The sequence below is a fragment of the Larus michahellis genome, chromosome 5, assembly GCF_964199755.1.
Source record: "Larus michahellis chromosome 5, bLarMic1.1, whole genome shotgun sequence".
NCBI lineage: Eukaryota > Metazoa > Chordata > Aves > Charadriiformes > Laridae > Larus > Larus michahellis.
Genome location: NC_133900.1, coordinates 11,356,584 through 11,370,888, shown reverse-complemented (window position 1 = coordinate 11,370,888; position 14,305 = coordinate 11,356,584). Strand labels below are relative to the sequence as shown.

Sequence of the window (14,305 nt, the reverse complement as noted above, 5' to 3'; positions counted from 1 at the left end):
GGAGGTGTCCTGAGGGATGTGCTTTAGGCAATCCTGCTCTAGCAGGGGAGTTGGACTAGATGATCTCTAGAGGTCCCTTCCAACTCTGAAGATTCCGTGATTCCGTGATTCCGTGAAGTAAATACATACATTTTAAAGGTCTAAATTAAAGTTTTTCCCCCGAATACACAACTTAACAGAGCCAAAGAACAAAGAGCTGCAGAGAAACACCTCCCAGACCTGGTGGCCCACATCTATCCCAGTTGTAAGCTTGCTGTGGGTGTTGGGACATGGGAGGTGCCAGTGAGCCGCCCTGCCAGCAGCTCCCACCTCGCCGGCGCTTACCAGCCCAGCCTTCGCTGCAAGGAAAAACCAGCTCCCCCTTTGCTGCAACACTCCAGGAAACCCCTTTCCTTGGGAAAGCTCCAGTTCATCCATTCAGTGTCCGCTTGTGCTATTTGGCACAAGTTTTGGAAGAGCAGAGCCCGGCACCTCAGTGGTGGTGAGGAGGGGGGTTGGGGTAAACATCCCAAAATGCCGCGTGTCCCAGGACGTAGAACTAGAGTCGCTGCACAGAAATGCCAGGTGCTTTAACAGCAGCTCTGCAAGGCGGTAGCGCTGATTTATAAATGTATGCCATTTATACCTGAACTAGCCCGTTTTATACCTGACCTCACCATTCAGGTGAGGTTCCCTGGGAGCTCAAGGAAGCAGAGAGGCAAGGGGGCAGCAGTGCCCATCCTGGCCCCAGGCAGAGCTGGGCATCATTCAACAGGCACAAACCATTCCCAGCAAAAGGCTTTTGACGCCACTAGATGGTGCCCAGCTCTTGCTTATGGATGTTGCTTAACGGCGTGGACAAGGATGCAATCGGGACTGGGGATGGAATTGGCTGGGCATCACATCGGGTCCACATGGGGCTGCAAACCTGTCAGTCCCAGCCCTGCCTGCGGTGAGACCCCAAACCCACACCTTTCGTTTGCCAGGCAACGGCATACACCAAGCCTGAGCTCCCTGGATCATCACCGTGACCCATCAGACTTGGGGGGTGACCTGCCATGGCAATTCCAGGGGCAAGCCATCCAGCCCGGGCTGTCAGCAGCCCTGTGGCCTCTTTCTCTCTGAGCTGGGGGGGCTGGCACAGGAGGTCCCTGAGCCTTTGGGCGTCTTACGGATGCTGTCCCAAACCTGAGAAGCTGCAGGCAAATCCCTGCCCCAGGCTGCTTAAGCCTCCGTGTCCCCGCAGCATTTGCACCAGGCTGCCCAGCGCAGCTCCCCTGGGGGCACTGGGGCCTGATGCCCTGGTGTGGGGTGTAGTGGGCACCTGCAATTTTTGATCCTTTCTGCTGGAGAGCACGAGCTCTAGCGAGGCAGAGCCCCACCAGCTGGTGCTACTGACAGCACCAGCGAGATACACAGTGTTATCCTTGTCCTGGTGGTCCCAGCATCAATCACCCATGCATGATCCCTAACAACTAAGCCTACGGCCCGAAACGGGACCTGCGCCTTGCCTGCATGTGGCCGTGCAGAGGGTAGGGGAGCAGGGGCTCTGCGGGTACGTCGCCGACATCGTAGCTGCTCTCACCCCGTCTCCCGTCGGGGAGTCCCCTCCCGGCGTGCTGAGAGTGGCACTTCTCCCCACGAGGTTCCACGCCGCTCCCACTGTGCCGTTTGCTCCGGCGTGTTGCCGAGCACACCCCTTTTAGCAGCTTCTCGGACAGAAAAAGCAACCTGCAATTGCATAAACAGTGATTAACTCTGGGCACCGCTGGCGGCACGGCTCCAGCATGTCGAAGCCCAGCCTGGCTCACGTGCAGGGCCCAGCGGTGGGAATGGCGGTGGCGTGGCCAGGGCCTTATGGTGCTGCTGGAAGTGCAGCAGGGCCAGCAAGTGCCCTGTCAACGCGCTTGAGGGTGTGATGGGGATTTCTTGCTGTGAGAGAGAGATGAGCTGAGGGGATAGATGCTCTGTGGGGCTCCTCAGCAAAGATAAATTGCCTGGGGAGGCAGGTGGCCCTGGGTAGGAGAGGGTGGGGTTTGATACCCCAAGGGAGGGATGTGCGGTGCTGCTTGGTCAAATTGCAGCCCCAGAGGTTATGGCTGGGCCAGGGATGCGCTGGGGCCTGAAATCCCCTGTGCCCAGGGACTAGCCCCCCCTCACCCCAGCAAAGCGGCTGCCTAAACTCACGCTGCAAACATCAAAGTCAGCAGAGCCTTAGGTACAGAAATGCCTTTATTTCTCCATTAGGCTGGAAGTGGAACAGTGAGGACAGAGGCTTTTTCTCGCTGTTCATTTACTTGTTTCGCATCAGTGCACGAACAGCGCTACCCTACGCCGCGGAGCGTGATTGCTGTTACATGGCTGTCTAGCACAGCAAACCCGTGCATGGCTGTCGCAGTGCCAGACGCAGCCCTCCCCCCCCCCCAAAACTAACAGCAGGATTGATTGCGTGAACCAGTGATTTTTGGCTCCTGGGCTGCAAAGCACTGCGCAACCCCCACCAACGTGCGGGGCACCTCTCGCCCAGGCAGGAGCAGTGCCTGCAGCGGAGATGCTGGAGGGAGACGCGACATGTAGGACCCCCCAGCTCCACTGCTGGGGCCCGCTGGGGTGGATACCAGCAGCCCCTCAGAGGGTCCCCCGGCTCCAGCGGCCGTGGGGGTGCCCTGGGGCTCCCCACCCCGAGGGCTGCAGTCCTGTCTGTCGGCTGTCGCTCTGGCTGCCCCGCTCGCCCTCAGAGGACTGGCTGCTGTCGGCACTCCTGGGGCCGGTGTAGGGGCCTCGAGGGCCGCCCGCCACCCTGCCGAGGGTGTAAAACGACCGCTCGCGGATGTGGAGCTCGTCGGCACGCTTCACCTGGTCCAGCTGCCTGCTCTGGCCCAGCGCTGTAAACGCCCCCGGTGCTCCCACCCCCAGCCTCCTGCCATGGCGCCCGGGGAGGCGGCCACCCCCGGCCCCCGGCACCGCCACCCCGGTCTTGCCACCTCGCCCCCGTTCCTGGCCTTTACCCGCTGCCACGCTGGCCCCCGCTTGCCCTGCCTGCAGAGGGGGGCTGCCCCCAGCTTCGGTGGCACGTGGCCTGCCTGCGGGATCACTGCCGCGGCTGCCAGCACTCACCTGGGCCCCACTTGATGCCTGGCTGCCAGCTTTCCCACGTGAGGATGGCGCTTTGTCCACCCTGGGTGTCTTCTCCATCCCTGCTCCACCCACCTGGACCCTTGTCCCCGCCCCAGGCCATCTCTCCCTGTGGGGCTGGGGGGTGGCTGGCCCCACTTCCCCGCTCCCCCTTCTCCCCACCATGGCACTCTCGCTTGCCTTGCGGCTGCTGGCTGTCCCCAGGGTGGTGATGCAGTTGTCCTCGCTCACCCCGGGGGATGCCATGGTGGTGCCCAGGTGGATGCTGGCCCCCTTGTCTGGGACAGTGGCAACAGCATCCTTTGCACCCCCCTGGCGGGGGGTGGTGACAGCCAGGCGGCTTGGCCTCTCCTCAAACCTCTGCCCCTCACCTCTTGCCTCATCATCACCTTTCTCACGGATGCCAGCCTCCACGGGGATGGTCCCCTCACCACCAGTGACCTTCCAGGGGCTGGGAGACACTGGTTCTTCTCTGTCACCAATGGTGGTGGCACCATCCGCATCATCTCCTGTGGGATGGCCATCCCCAGGGCTGCTCCTGGTGCTGTCCCTGTGCCTTGGGGTGGCTGTGGTGGCCGGTACTTCAGGCTGCCTGTGAGAAGGGATGCCATCATCGTCATTGCTATCATGTGCTGCAGTGACGCGCACCCTGGGCAAGGGACTGCTGGTTCCTGCAGTGGAGATGTTGTCATTCTCGCTGCCAACAGTGGCACCAGCCTGGGTGTTTTCCTGCTCCCCCACATGGATGTTGGCCCTCCCAATGAAGATGTTGACTTCGTCGTCCTTGTCCGAAGAGATTTGGGTGAAGCTGGTGTCCCCCACTGTGCTACCCACCTTCCCATGGGTGACAGTGACGCTGCCTGGGTCAGGGATGTAAGCATATTCATCCACACCTTTGGTGTCAACTTGGACGTTCTCCATCTTCTCAGTGACAGAGGTGAGAGCAGCACCTCCTGTCCCTGTGCCCCGCATGACGCCCTCCCGCCCTTGGCCAGGTATGGTGGCCTCGCCACTACCCTCGTCCCCAGCCCCTCCAGTGGTGGGTGCCCTCTCCCTCCCGGCTGTCATGGCCCCCTCCACTGGAATGCCCCTGGGGGCACCATCCTCCCGGTCTTCACTCCTAACATCAGACCTGTTCCCTGCCATGGCCTCACCGGAGCCCTGGGGGAGAGTGGAAACACTGCTTTCGACTTCAACCACCAAATCCAGGTCGCCGCTACCCTCCGAGCTGGCAGGGGTGGGACCTGCGATACCGACACCACCACGCGCTCGCGTGCTGGTGCCTGGGCGAGGACTGAGAACATCCCCACCAAAACCTGTGACGCTGCGGTTTTCGGGCTTGAGGCCGGTCCCGTTCTCCATCACATCAGTGCTGTCATTGTCACCTTGCTCCGGCGCTGCCCCATCCTCCGTCGGCCCCGGCCTGGCATTGTAGTCGCCCAGCTGGCGGCCGGGGTCGATGCTTTGGCTGTCAGCCTCTTCCTTCTGTGCAGTACACGAGAAGGAGGTCAGGGTCAGCCCCAGCACCTGCCAGCTGCAAGGGGCACCGCAGCCAAGCCGGGGTCCTGCCATGCTGCCTCACCTTTATCTGCGTTTGGTTCCTCCTCGTTGAAAATGAATAGACATATTTGAAAACGTAGAAGCCATGCTTGGCATTGCAGCCTTTCAGCAGTATCTGGTGGGGAAGAAAATGACCAAAAGCCACAATTTTCTTACTAAATGTGACAGCAGGATCTCCTGTTGCTGTGCCTGGCACCACAGCAGGGTCTCACCAGCACCATGGGTCGCCAGGACGGGCAGGAGCTCCCACCACCTCGTGGCCACAAGTGCAGGCAAGGAGCTGGGAAGGATGCGGGCGCTCGCATCTAGGGCTTCAGGGTTTGGTTTTCCCTTGGGCTCATTTACCACCTTTGCTTGCTTTCAGGAACTGTGGGTTGTTTGTTTCTTTGTTTGGTTTTTTTCAAGGTAGCTTATGGCGTCAATAAACAACCTGTTTGATGGTTCCATCAGACATGAGTGATAGGACTGATGGCAACCGAAGCACTGGAAGGATAGCATCTGTCTTCCAGTTGGCAAAACCAAGCATTTTCTTCCACACTACTTATCTGAATTTTGCTATTGATGCATTTTACACTGATACACTTTGAAAAAAACCCTGTAGCAGCTGGGCCTGGGACTTCTACAACCTCACCTGTAGGTACACCAAGCATTTGTGACCTGTGGCTGGGCAGGGGCAGAGGAGCAGCCAGTGGGGGGAGGCCCTTTCCTTGCCTGAGCACAGCACACCTTTCCCCTCCCCTGCTCTTTTTAAGGGCTGCTCAAGTGTGAGGGGACCAGTATCTTTTTCCACAGCTACTGGGGCTGCCCTCCAAAAGCGGCTTTTTCTCCCTGCGCCCCGGTGCAGGGCACCCCACGGGGTCCGGGTTGGGCAGGGGGGACTTACCCGGTGTTGTCCCACACAGTTCCCAACAGCTCTCCCAGGCAGTGGCGGTGGCACCTGTGGACAACAAAACACAAGCGAGACCTGAGATGTCAAACACTGCTGCGGCACCCAGGTAGCGGCCAATGCCTGCTGCCGGCTGCCTGCCCTGCCCAGCGTGATGGGCACACCACAGTGTCCAGGGAAGGGTGGGAAAACTGTGTTGGTAAGCCAATAAATTCCCGGGCACTACCTGGGGTGCTGGTTTAAAGCCAGCAGTAGTAGAAAAGGTGAAAAACCCGTTTCCAGGATCTGAAAAGTATCGCAAATTCTGCTACAGCATGCTTGCATTGCATGCAACTTTTCACAGGATACTGTTGGTCTGCAAAAACCCTTGTACTGGATTCTGCTGCGGAGGATTTTTGTTGCAGAGTGGTTTTAATACATGGCACCACTGCTCACACCACAATGCTCCAACGCACGGCTGCAGTGGGAGCCTGGAACTTCTTAACTGGCTTCCCCTGATTATCCTGGCATCTTTAGGGATGTATTGGCTAGTGGATCCCTCGGGGATGGGGGATCTGGAGGTGGGAGACCCACCAAGCCATTTCGGGGCATTACCTACGTGCTGGAGGGGGAGAGGGCCACATGGAGAAGAGCCCCCTCCGGTTTCAGCAAAATCAGCCACTGAAGCACTCCAAGCTAGCTGAAAGGGGCAGAAATGTGCCCCGGAGTGTTAAATATTCCCAGGTTATTCCATTGTTTGTAAACAAAGGCTGGATTACAGACTTGGTTATGCAGCAGAATATTAACCGTCTCTCTTCTGTGCTGGGAAGCAAATCGGCACTGATTTATTGCCTTCCCACATGCTGCCCTGTGACAGACCCATTTATACAAACTTGCCCTGGGGGCTAAAGAACGCACTGACAGGACCCAGCCCTTGGGGGGGGAGACGTGGCTTCCCTCCTCCTTACCCTGACGCAAAAGCAAGCCTTTGCTAGGAGCAGATTTTCACTCTAGCTGTGCTGGGCAACAGTTAGGCAGGACAAAAATGGCTGCTATTACATTTATCTTGGTTTGCCCTGTGTTTCAGTTACATCTGGCTGAATTTCACATTAGGAGAGCTGGACTACAATTGCCGGCACCCCTCCGACCCTGTTACCCTCAACGGGTAAGGTGAGCATCCTCCCCACACCTCCCTTCCCGTGGCTCCGCTCGGGCTGTTCCCAGGCCAAAAGCAGATCCCAGATCTGCAGAAACCCAGGGGAAGAGCTACAGCGACCCAGATGGGCCCTTGCACAATGCCCGAACTGCTGAATTAAAGGGACATGCACAGGCACCTCAGTGCTAATATATTTTTCTTGCTGGGTTCACCTCTGTGCCAGCACCTCAAACCCGTTCCCCCTGCCCCAAGCCCCAGCGATGCTATATGCAAGTACGACTCATGTTTTCCTGCTGCTGAAAGTGCACTGGAGCGCACTGGGAGGTACACCCCACGCTTTCAGCGGCACACCGGGAAGCCAAGGAGAGCCATACTTACGGGTGTCGAGAGGGCCGTGCTGAGCAGGCACAGGCACAAGCAAAGGAGGGCTGTTTGCATCTTTGGGCAGCTCCTGGGGGCACAAAGCAAAGCGTCACCGGAGTTTGTCTTCCCAGCACTCGCGGTTCCCAACAGTCCCGGTCAGCGGCAACCCAAAAGCTCCTGCGGTCCCACAGCCCCCATGGCAGTGGGGTTATCCAGTGACCCTAGCTCTCCCCAGCCTTTGCGGTGGCCCTCAGCGTCGCTCTGCCTCTCTGCACTCCTTGCAGCAAAGGCGATGTGCTTGCCATGTGCGTATGGCGGTGAGCAAGGACACGTGCGCAGCCAGCAGCACCGTGTGGGTGCTCTGGCACCAGGCGTTAAAAGTTTCTTAACTCGCTCTGCCAAAGCAGCTCGGGTGGATATTTGCAATAAATGACCACCAAAACTGCTGCAGGCTGACCCGTTAAGTCTGAATTAAGAAACTCGCATGCTCTTTCCAACTGCAGTGCTAAATGGCAGGAGACAAAAGCTCTGTCGGCTGACAATTCTCATTTCACCCATCCGCCCTGGCCTGGGCTTGGAGGTACAGCCCGGAGACTATTTTCAGCCGTGCAACGACAGAAAACATCGGAAGGAAATTCAGGCACAAGGATCAGCGTTACAAAGCTTAAGAGAGCGCAATGCAGAGGTGCGCGCAGCTGAGGCCCGGGCTGTCTCCTCACCCCCGCTCCAGCTTGCCCAGAGTGAACGCAGGAGATGCCTTGCTTGAGGAAGGCAGAGCCGAAGAGCTGGGGAGAGACAGTGTAGGCAAACTAGGTAAGATTACCTTTCGCTGTCGGAGGCAGATCCCAGCGGCAGACCGTGGAGGCTGTGCCCACTTTGCTGAAATTTAAAGTTGGCCCCAGCCGTGCGGAGCCAATCAGCTTCTGCCCAGGGATATTTGTCAGGGCTGGCAGCACCCGCAGATAACCAGGGGGAGTAATTTCCAGCTAAAAATGTGTTTGTGGTGGAAGACAGCTATCAAATGTTCCACCTGGCTGGATAAACAGAAAGCACAGTTTATAAATATCTGTTCTGAAGGTGAAATTGCTCGATGATTAGCGCAGATCTTAGCGTGGCACTCATCCAGCCAGGATATTGATAAGAGGGGGTGTAGTGGGTTGCAGCGTGTTCACTGTGACTGACATGGGAAAGCCAGCAGGGCTGCAGAGAGGGGAGGGTGACACACTGAGCCTGGCCGGGTTGTGGCCACGACCAGCATCATGGGGCAGCCTTGGTCAAGCTGAGAGATGCGGCCATGCCGTAGTCTCTGACATTTGCTTTTCGGGTTTCAACCCCAACCACCCTGCTTCCAGTCCGGTGCAAATACAAAATAGAAGACTGGTTAAAAAAAAAAAAAGAAAAAGGATTTTTTTTTTTTCATGCACCGCTTGCACAGGTTCCTCCGAGCCCACGTTTGCTGCGGGAAGGCGCTGCAAGGATGTGCACAACGTACATACTCTCCTCCTGCCCTCCTCTAGCTTTGGTGGTATCGCTGGTCCCCACATGGCCAGCCTGGCTCAGCTGCTCACTGCCCTGATGGTCACAACAGCTCCTATCCCATCCCAACCCAAACCCTGGGAGCAGGCATCACTGCTACATTAACAGCAGAAATGCTTAAACCATCAGCATCCGGCCTCAGGCAGGAGCAAATCTCAGAGCCAGGAGGACTCTTGCCCTTTCCCCCTAGCCAGAGAGACGCAGTCAGGTGCTGCCCCGCGGGTACCGGAGCAGCCGGCCGGTGCGCTTTGGCTCAGGGAGGCAGAGCTTTGGCCAGCTGCCCGGGGGGGCTGACGCACACAGGACCAGGCAGGGCACCCCATGGGAGCAGGACCCAGCCCCCGGCAGCGCCAGGGCCCTTTGTCTCTTCTGGCTCCCTGACGTCTTTGAGCACCCCCTGGGGCTGTGGACCATGGGTCTCGCGTTCCCCCCGCCGGCGGCAAGCATGTGCGGGACTCCCCAGTGCTGCTGTAGGGATTCAGCCCGGGGGGTGCCCACCCTGCAGGCAGCACCCCATGCCCACCCCGGCAGCTGCAGCCCAGCTTTGGCACACGAAGGCGGTTTTGTACAGCAGCCAGCAGCTTGCTGCTGCAAGAATAGAAACTCGTTTTGCAGTTGGACCTATATCGGGAGCTGAACGCAGGTTTCCTTTCCAGGAGCGCAAGGGGAGTGCAGTACCTGCCGTAAGCCGTACGTGAGGGCCATCGCTTTTCCTAAATGGGGGCACCTCCCTGAAACCCATCAGAATTTGGTCCTTCCAATGCCTGGTGCTGATCACCAGTTGTCTGGGGCCACAATTCCTTGTGGAGGTAACTCTGGGCAGGGATCCTGGGGACCACGAGCCAGGCATCCCCATCCCTCATCCCTGACGCAGGAGTCAAGCGGACGCACTGCTGTCACTGTGACAGCCCTGTCTTGCCCTGGGGACGAGACTGTGTTGTGCAGAGAGACGTGGACCGTTTTGGGCTGCAACGCTGATGTCCGAAACACGTGTCCGAGGCGCCCACCTCGGTGGGACCCACAGGCCTGGTGCGGGGATGCAGAAGCAAAGCTCTTATTACAGGGGTGTGCATCTTCAGCTAGCGATGCACAGAAAGAGAAATTAATGTCTTTATTAATACTGCCTGGCGTATGATCAGGCTGTGGTAGGCACGCTACCAAGGAGTGGAAGATGTGGTAAAGTTAGCGTCGCCCACATACTGCAAATTCATGTCAACTCTACACAAGGTGTGGCAGTACTCCACAGCAGTGACCTTAAAAATGCCCTTACATTTTTCAGAGGGGACTCTGCAGAGGAAGGCTCTCCTAGTTAGCCTTTCGGTTCCTCCCTCCTTTTGTGTTCGTCTGAGCTGGAACAAAGAGATTTAACCCTGAGCAGCACGAGCACCGGCGCCCCTCCGCCCACCGAGCGCCATGCCGCCCTGCTGACCCCAGCAAATGCAGCGGCAAACCCTTTGTCACCAACAAGCTCAGTTCGGTTGCTTTATTTCATTTCGCTTTGTGAGATACAAAAACAAAAAAAAGCCTGGGACGGAGCCGGTGCATATCACAAGCAGCCTGCTGTCCCCTCTGGCACGCGGTGGCTGCAGTGGGCCTTCAGATGCACATTCCTGAGTGGGATGAGGCAGGCACGGGGCAGCACCAGGGCCACCCCCGACCCGCTCACTGGCTGTAGTAGTAATCCTGGCCGTACACATCATAGCCGTGCCCCTTGTAGTAGCCATACTCATCCTCGTAGGCCCGGTAGCTGTCGCCGCGGGCATACTCGTCCTGCTCCCCATAGCTGCCATCAGTGGTGCCTCCGTCCCCCTGGCCATGGCTTCCGGCCGTCACCTCATATTCCCACTGCTCCCCAGCCGTGGTGGCGTCCGTTGGTCCCACATCTCCCATGGTGGTCCCCTGGGACAGCCCCTCTTCGCTGGTGGTGCTGGCTATGGTGGTGGCTTCAGTTTCCTCCTCCTCTTCCTCCTCCTCCTCCTCTTCCTCTTCTTCTTCCTCCTCCTCTTCCTCCTCGTCCTCCGCCACACCCGTACCCTCCTCAGCCACCGCGGTGCCGTTGCCATGAGGCCCATCTGCCCCCTCAGTGGTGTTGGTGCTTGTACTGTTGACGCCATTCTCATTCTCGGCTACCTCTTCTTCCTCCTCCTCTTCTTCCTCCTCCTCATTCTCGTCGCTGTCTTCATTTTCGGAGTCATCTCCCTTGCCAGCAGCGCTGTTCTTGCCCCCCTTCGGGGGCCCTTGACAGCCCTTGCCCTGGCGGAGGGGGAAATAACACAGCATTTAGGTGGGTGTCGGGAGGTTGCAGCTTTTCAGTGCCACATGGCATGGGGCAGGTGTGGGCACAGCTGAGCATCCCCCCCGTGCCTTGCATAGCAAGGCTGACTTTTTGGGGTACCCCTTCTGTCCCTCCCACCAGAGGGAGCCCAGCTGTGGGCATCTTGCGTAGCAGACCCCCAAGCAGAAACAGGGTGCAGGGCATCCCATGGGTGCAAGCAAGCATGCAGTGAACGTATCCCCCCCACCATGGGTGCTCCCCTCCAGCCCCCCAAAACCACACCTGCTGGGGGGATGTGACGTCTTCTCCCAGCCTGCCCTGGCTGTCCCCGGGGGCTGGTCTGGCAGGGTGGCCAGGTGCCTCGATGCCAGCATGGGATGGCTCCTGCAGGGACAGGGAGAGGACATGGGGCAGGTGGTCAGCAGCGTGAACAGAGCGCAGCCCTCCCAGAGTGAGCGGGGCACGCAGCCTCCCCTTCGCAGCGTTTGGGTGCTGCTCCAAGTTTCTTCCTTTCCCATGGATCTCACCCCAGGCTGAAATTGAGAAGCTGCAGCAGGGCAGCCCAAGCCATGCAATTAAGTGGTGGTGGCTGGAGTTGGGTGTTCCCATTCTGGCTACGCGTTTGGCTTTACAAAGCATCTAGAAGTTTGCTTTTGAAGTTACCTCTCCCGGTTTCCAATAAACAAAGCAAGCCACGGGCGCACGACATGCAGACACAATACAAACCAGGTATAGCTGGCTGGCAAGAGTGTGAGGCCTCAAAGCCAGGCGTGAGTCTGAACCCCACCAGCAATAAGCCACCAGCACCACTCTGCCCCAGGGACCATGCAGCGGAGCGGGTCTCTCAGCAGGGTGCACGGCAGTCCGTGCCGCTAGAAAGGGCAATCAATAACCACGACGCGAGCAGAGCCTGGAGCGACCACTGAGGAACTGGTGGGGCAGCTCACCCTGTTCCCAGCCCGGGAGGAGGAGCACCTGGCAAACGAACCCAGCCGTGGTGGGGAGACACGGGGTCACTGCCGTCCCTGCCCTGGGCAATCCTCGCTGCTCTCGTGCCAAGACTAAGGATGCTCACCCTGGTGGTTTGGGCCAACTCAGACACTTAAAATAAAGGTGCATCTGATGCCAAAGAAAACCCAAGCTGTTTTCCTCTCCACTGGAGGAGCCACCAAATTGCACGGTGCCAATGGAAGCAATGCCCCCCATCTAGCAGCCGATGTAGTGGTGCTCTTTACATACCGATAACTGACCTTGGGGCCTTTCATCGTGATTTGTCTTGCTGACCGCCCCCTGCCAGTGAAGGCACACAGCATCCGTGCCTGGGAATGGCCGTTGCTCTGGTGCCCTTGAAATGAAAGGGCCGAACAACAGCTGCGTTCCTGCTTATCGCTTAATTTTTTCGTGGGGAATGAAATTCCCCCTTTGGCTGTCTCATGCCGCTACTCAAAGTTATCCCTAATGATCGTAGTGGTAGGTGAGAGGAACAGGCAAAACGGGGCAAATTGCAGGGAGGTGCCGGGGCTGGCAGAGGTGGTTGGGAGATGGGGGCCACCTCGTGCTGCACCCCAGCCCCAGGTGGGCCTCCAAAGGAGGTTTTAAGATGAGATAACCAGGCTTACACTCCTGTTAGAAAGACCCCTGAAGTTAGCATTCAAATCATTAAACTAAAAAAAAAAAAAAAAAAAGTTGTGATTAGACCTGACAAATAGGTTTTCAAGCATGCCTGATCCCTGTCTCAAAGCACCTGTTTGCCTGAGACCACTGAAGCCCAGCGAAGCACAAGAGACCTCTGTAATCCCTGGCATTTAATTTTGGACCAGGGTGAATCTTGCAAAGGCAGCGGTGCCCAAGCTTATATTGACCCAGCGGGCAGGAGGAGTGTTACCGGCTGGGCTGGTACAAACATGCATTTCCCAATATAGCACCAGTTTGTGTCCCTCCACATGCATTCGTGCAGAGCGTAACTGTATTTTCCATAGCAATTTTATCAGCGCTATGGGGGCAATGCACCCTGAAAGGGAAAGGCGAGAGAAGTACCTAACAGCACCTTGCGGGTGAGCTTCCCTGCTTCTGCCCTTCCGCCCACCCTTCTCCTTTCTGAGCCACTGAAAATGGCTCAAAACCCAGAAAGTTTGTCTCCGGGTTGTTTGGTTCCCCGCCCATCCTCTTAAAAAAATAAAAAAAAAAAAAAAAAAAGAAGAAGAAAAAGGAACAAAAATATACAAAAAATAATAAAATAAAGCCCAGAGTAGAAAATCCAGTTGTATCCAGAGTGCAAGGCTGTGGGCGGTCATCGTTCACAAATGCTGATGAGCAGAGACTACAAAACAAAAGATAGTTCCCAATTTCCTGTATTTGTTTTGCAGGCTGCTGGTTTGACATACTCACCCCCCCTTCCTCCTCCTCCTCCGAGCCGTCCCCCTCTTCCTCCGATGAGTCACTGCCCTAAGGAGAGGGAAAACCAAGCCATAGCTTTGCTGGCAGGTCTCCACTGGTGTCATGAGCACGAAGGTCTCAGGCCAACCCCACAGGCCAGTGGCAGATGGGGTGCAGACTGTGCCCCCATGTCATTTGGGCCACTATCTCCGCATTTGGTGGGGGGTGAAGCATCAGTAACCCCTCCAAAGCACCCACCTGGTACCGTCGCTGCGGAGGATGCACGTAGGCGTATCTGTACAGGTAATAGCGGTGCCTGTTCTTGAACACCTACCAGGAGAAGAGGAGGGTAAATCCCATCAGCCTGGGGGCTCGGGTACAGGACTGACTGAAACGCCCTCGTCCTCAAGGCCAGCGCCACGTGGGGCTGGGCACGCAGGGTGGGGGGAGACCCTACCGCGTTTTCTTCTGAGTCATCCGAATTGGCTCGCCGCAGCCAGCTCTTGACCTGGGGGAAAAGCTGGGTTGGCATATGCCCCACACCAGCCCTGGCGAGGCTGAGGGGTTCCCCCGGCTGCCCAGCACTCACCGAGAAGGCACACGCCATCCCCACCAGGCAGGCGAAGACCAGGGCAGTCCTCATGGCTGCTTACTCTAGGAGAGCAGAACATGGTGAGGGCTTGCTTTTCGTCTAGAATGCAACCACACAGGTGTTTGTGTCCACAAGGGTGAGCGGGGAGAAGGGTGGCCTCCAGCCACCTCTTGATGGGGTCACCCCAACCCCTCTGGAGACCCGAGTCCTCCTTTTTTTTTTTTTTTTTTTTTTTTTTTTTTTTGACCGATCTACCTCAATTTCCATTAATACATTTTGTTTTTTCAAGAAGCCGCGAAATACCAGGAAAGTGAGTCGCACCTGGTAGTGGATGCATTGCTTGCCCTGAGCAGGGCTACTCTCTCCTGCTTCCCCATTGCCGGCGAGCGAGTGGGAAAACCAACCCCCGCCATAGACGCGACAGGAGCGGCCGGCGGGAGCGCTGCCTACTGCGGCCGCCTTCCCACG

At 57.5% G+C, this 14,305-nt stretch overlaps 2 protein-coding genes across 3 annotated transcripts; both read right to left on the bottom strand.

Annotated features, from left to right (window-relative positions):
• Positions 1–2,607: 2,607 nt before the first annotated feature.
• On the bottom strand, positions 2,608–7,157 carry MEPE (matrix extracellular phosphoglycoprotein). Its single transcript, XM_074588496.1, has 4 exons — positions 7,074–7,157; positions 5,558–5,611; positions 4,697–4,789; positions 2,608–4,599 (listed from the first exon to the last, which is right to left on the bottom strand). The coding sequence occupies exons 1-4, from the start codon at positions 7,131–7,133 to the stop codon at positions 2,608–2,610; spliced, it is 2,199 nt and encodes a 732-aa protein (XP_074444597.1). The 5' UTR covers positions 7,134–7,157.
• Positions 7,158–10,050: 2,893 nt separating this feature from the next.
• IBSP (integrin binding sialoprotein) lies at positions 10,051–13,894 on the bottom strand. Of its 2 annotated transcripts, XM_074588964.1 has the most exons (6): positions 13,835–13,894; positions 13,703–13,753; positions 13,504–13,575; positions 13,258–13,314; positions 11,152–11,253; positions 10,051–10,847 (listed from the first exon to the last, which is right to left on the bottom strand). In XM_074588964.1, exons 1-6 carry the CDS (start codon positions 13,886–13,888, stop codon positions 10,257–10,259), a joined length of 927 nt encoding a protein of 308 aa, XP_074445065.1. In that variant the 5' UTR covers positions 13,889–13,894; the 3' UTR covers positions 10,051–10,256. The 2 variants fall into 2 exon arrangements, with proteins under 2 accessions (XP_074445065.1, XP_074445064.1); XM_074588963.1 differs by having other exon boundaries at positions 13,703–13,879.
• Between the last annotated feature and the right edge of the window lie 411 nt (positions 13,895–14,305).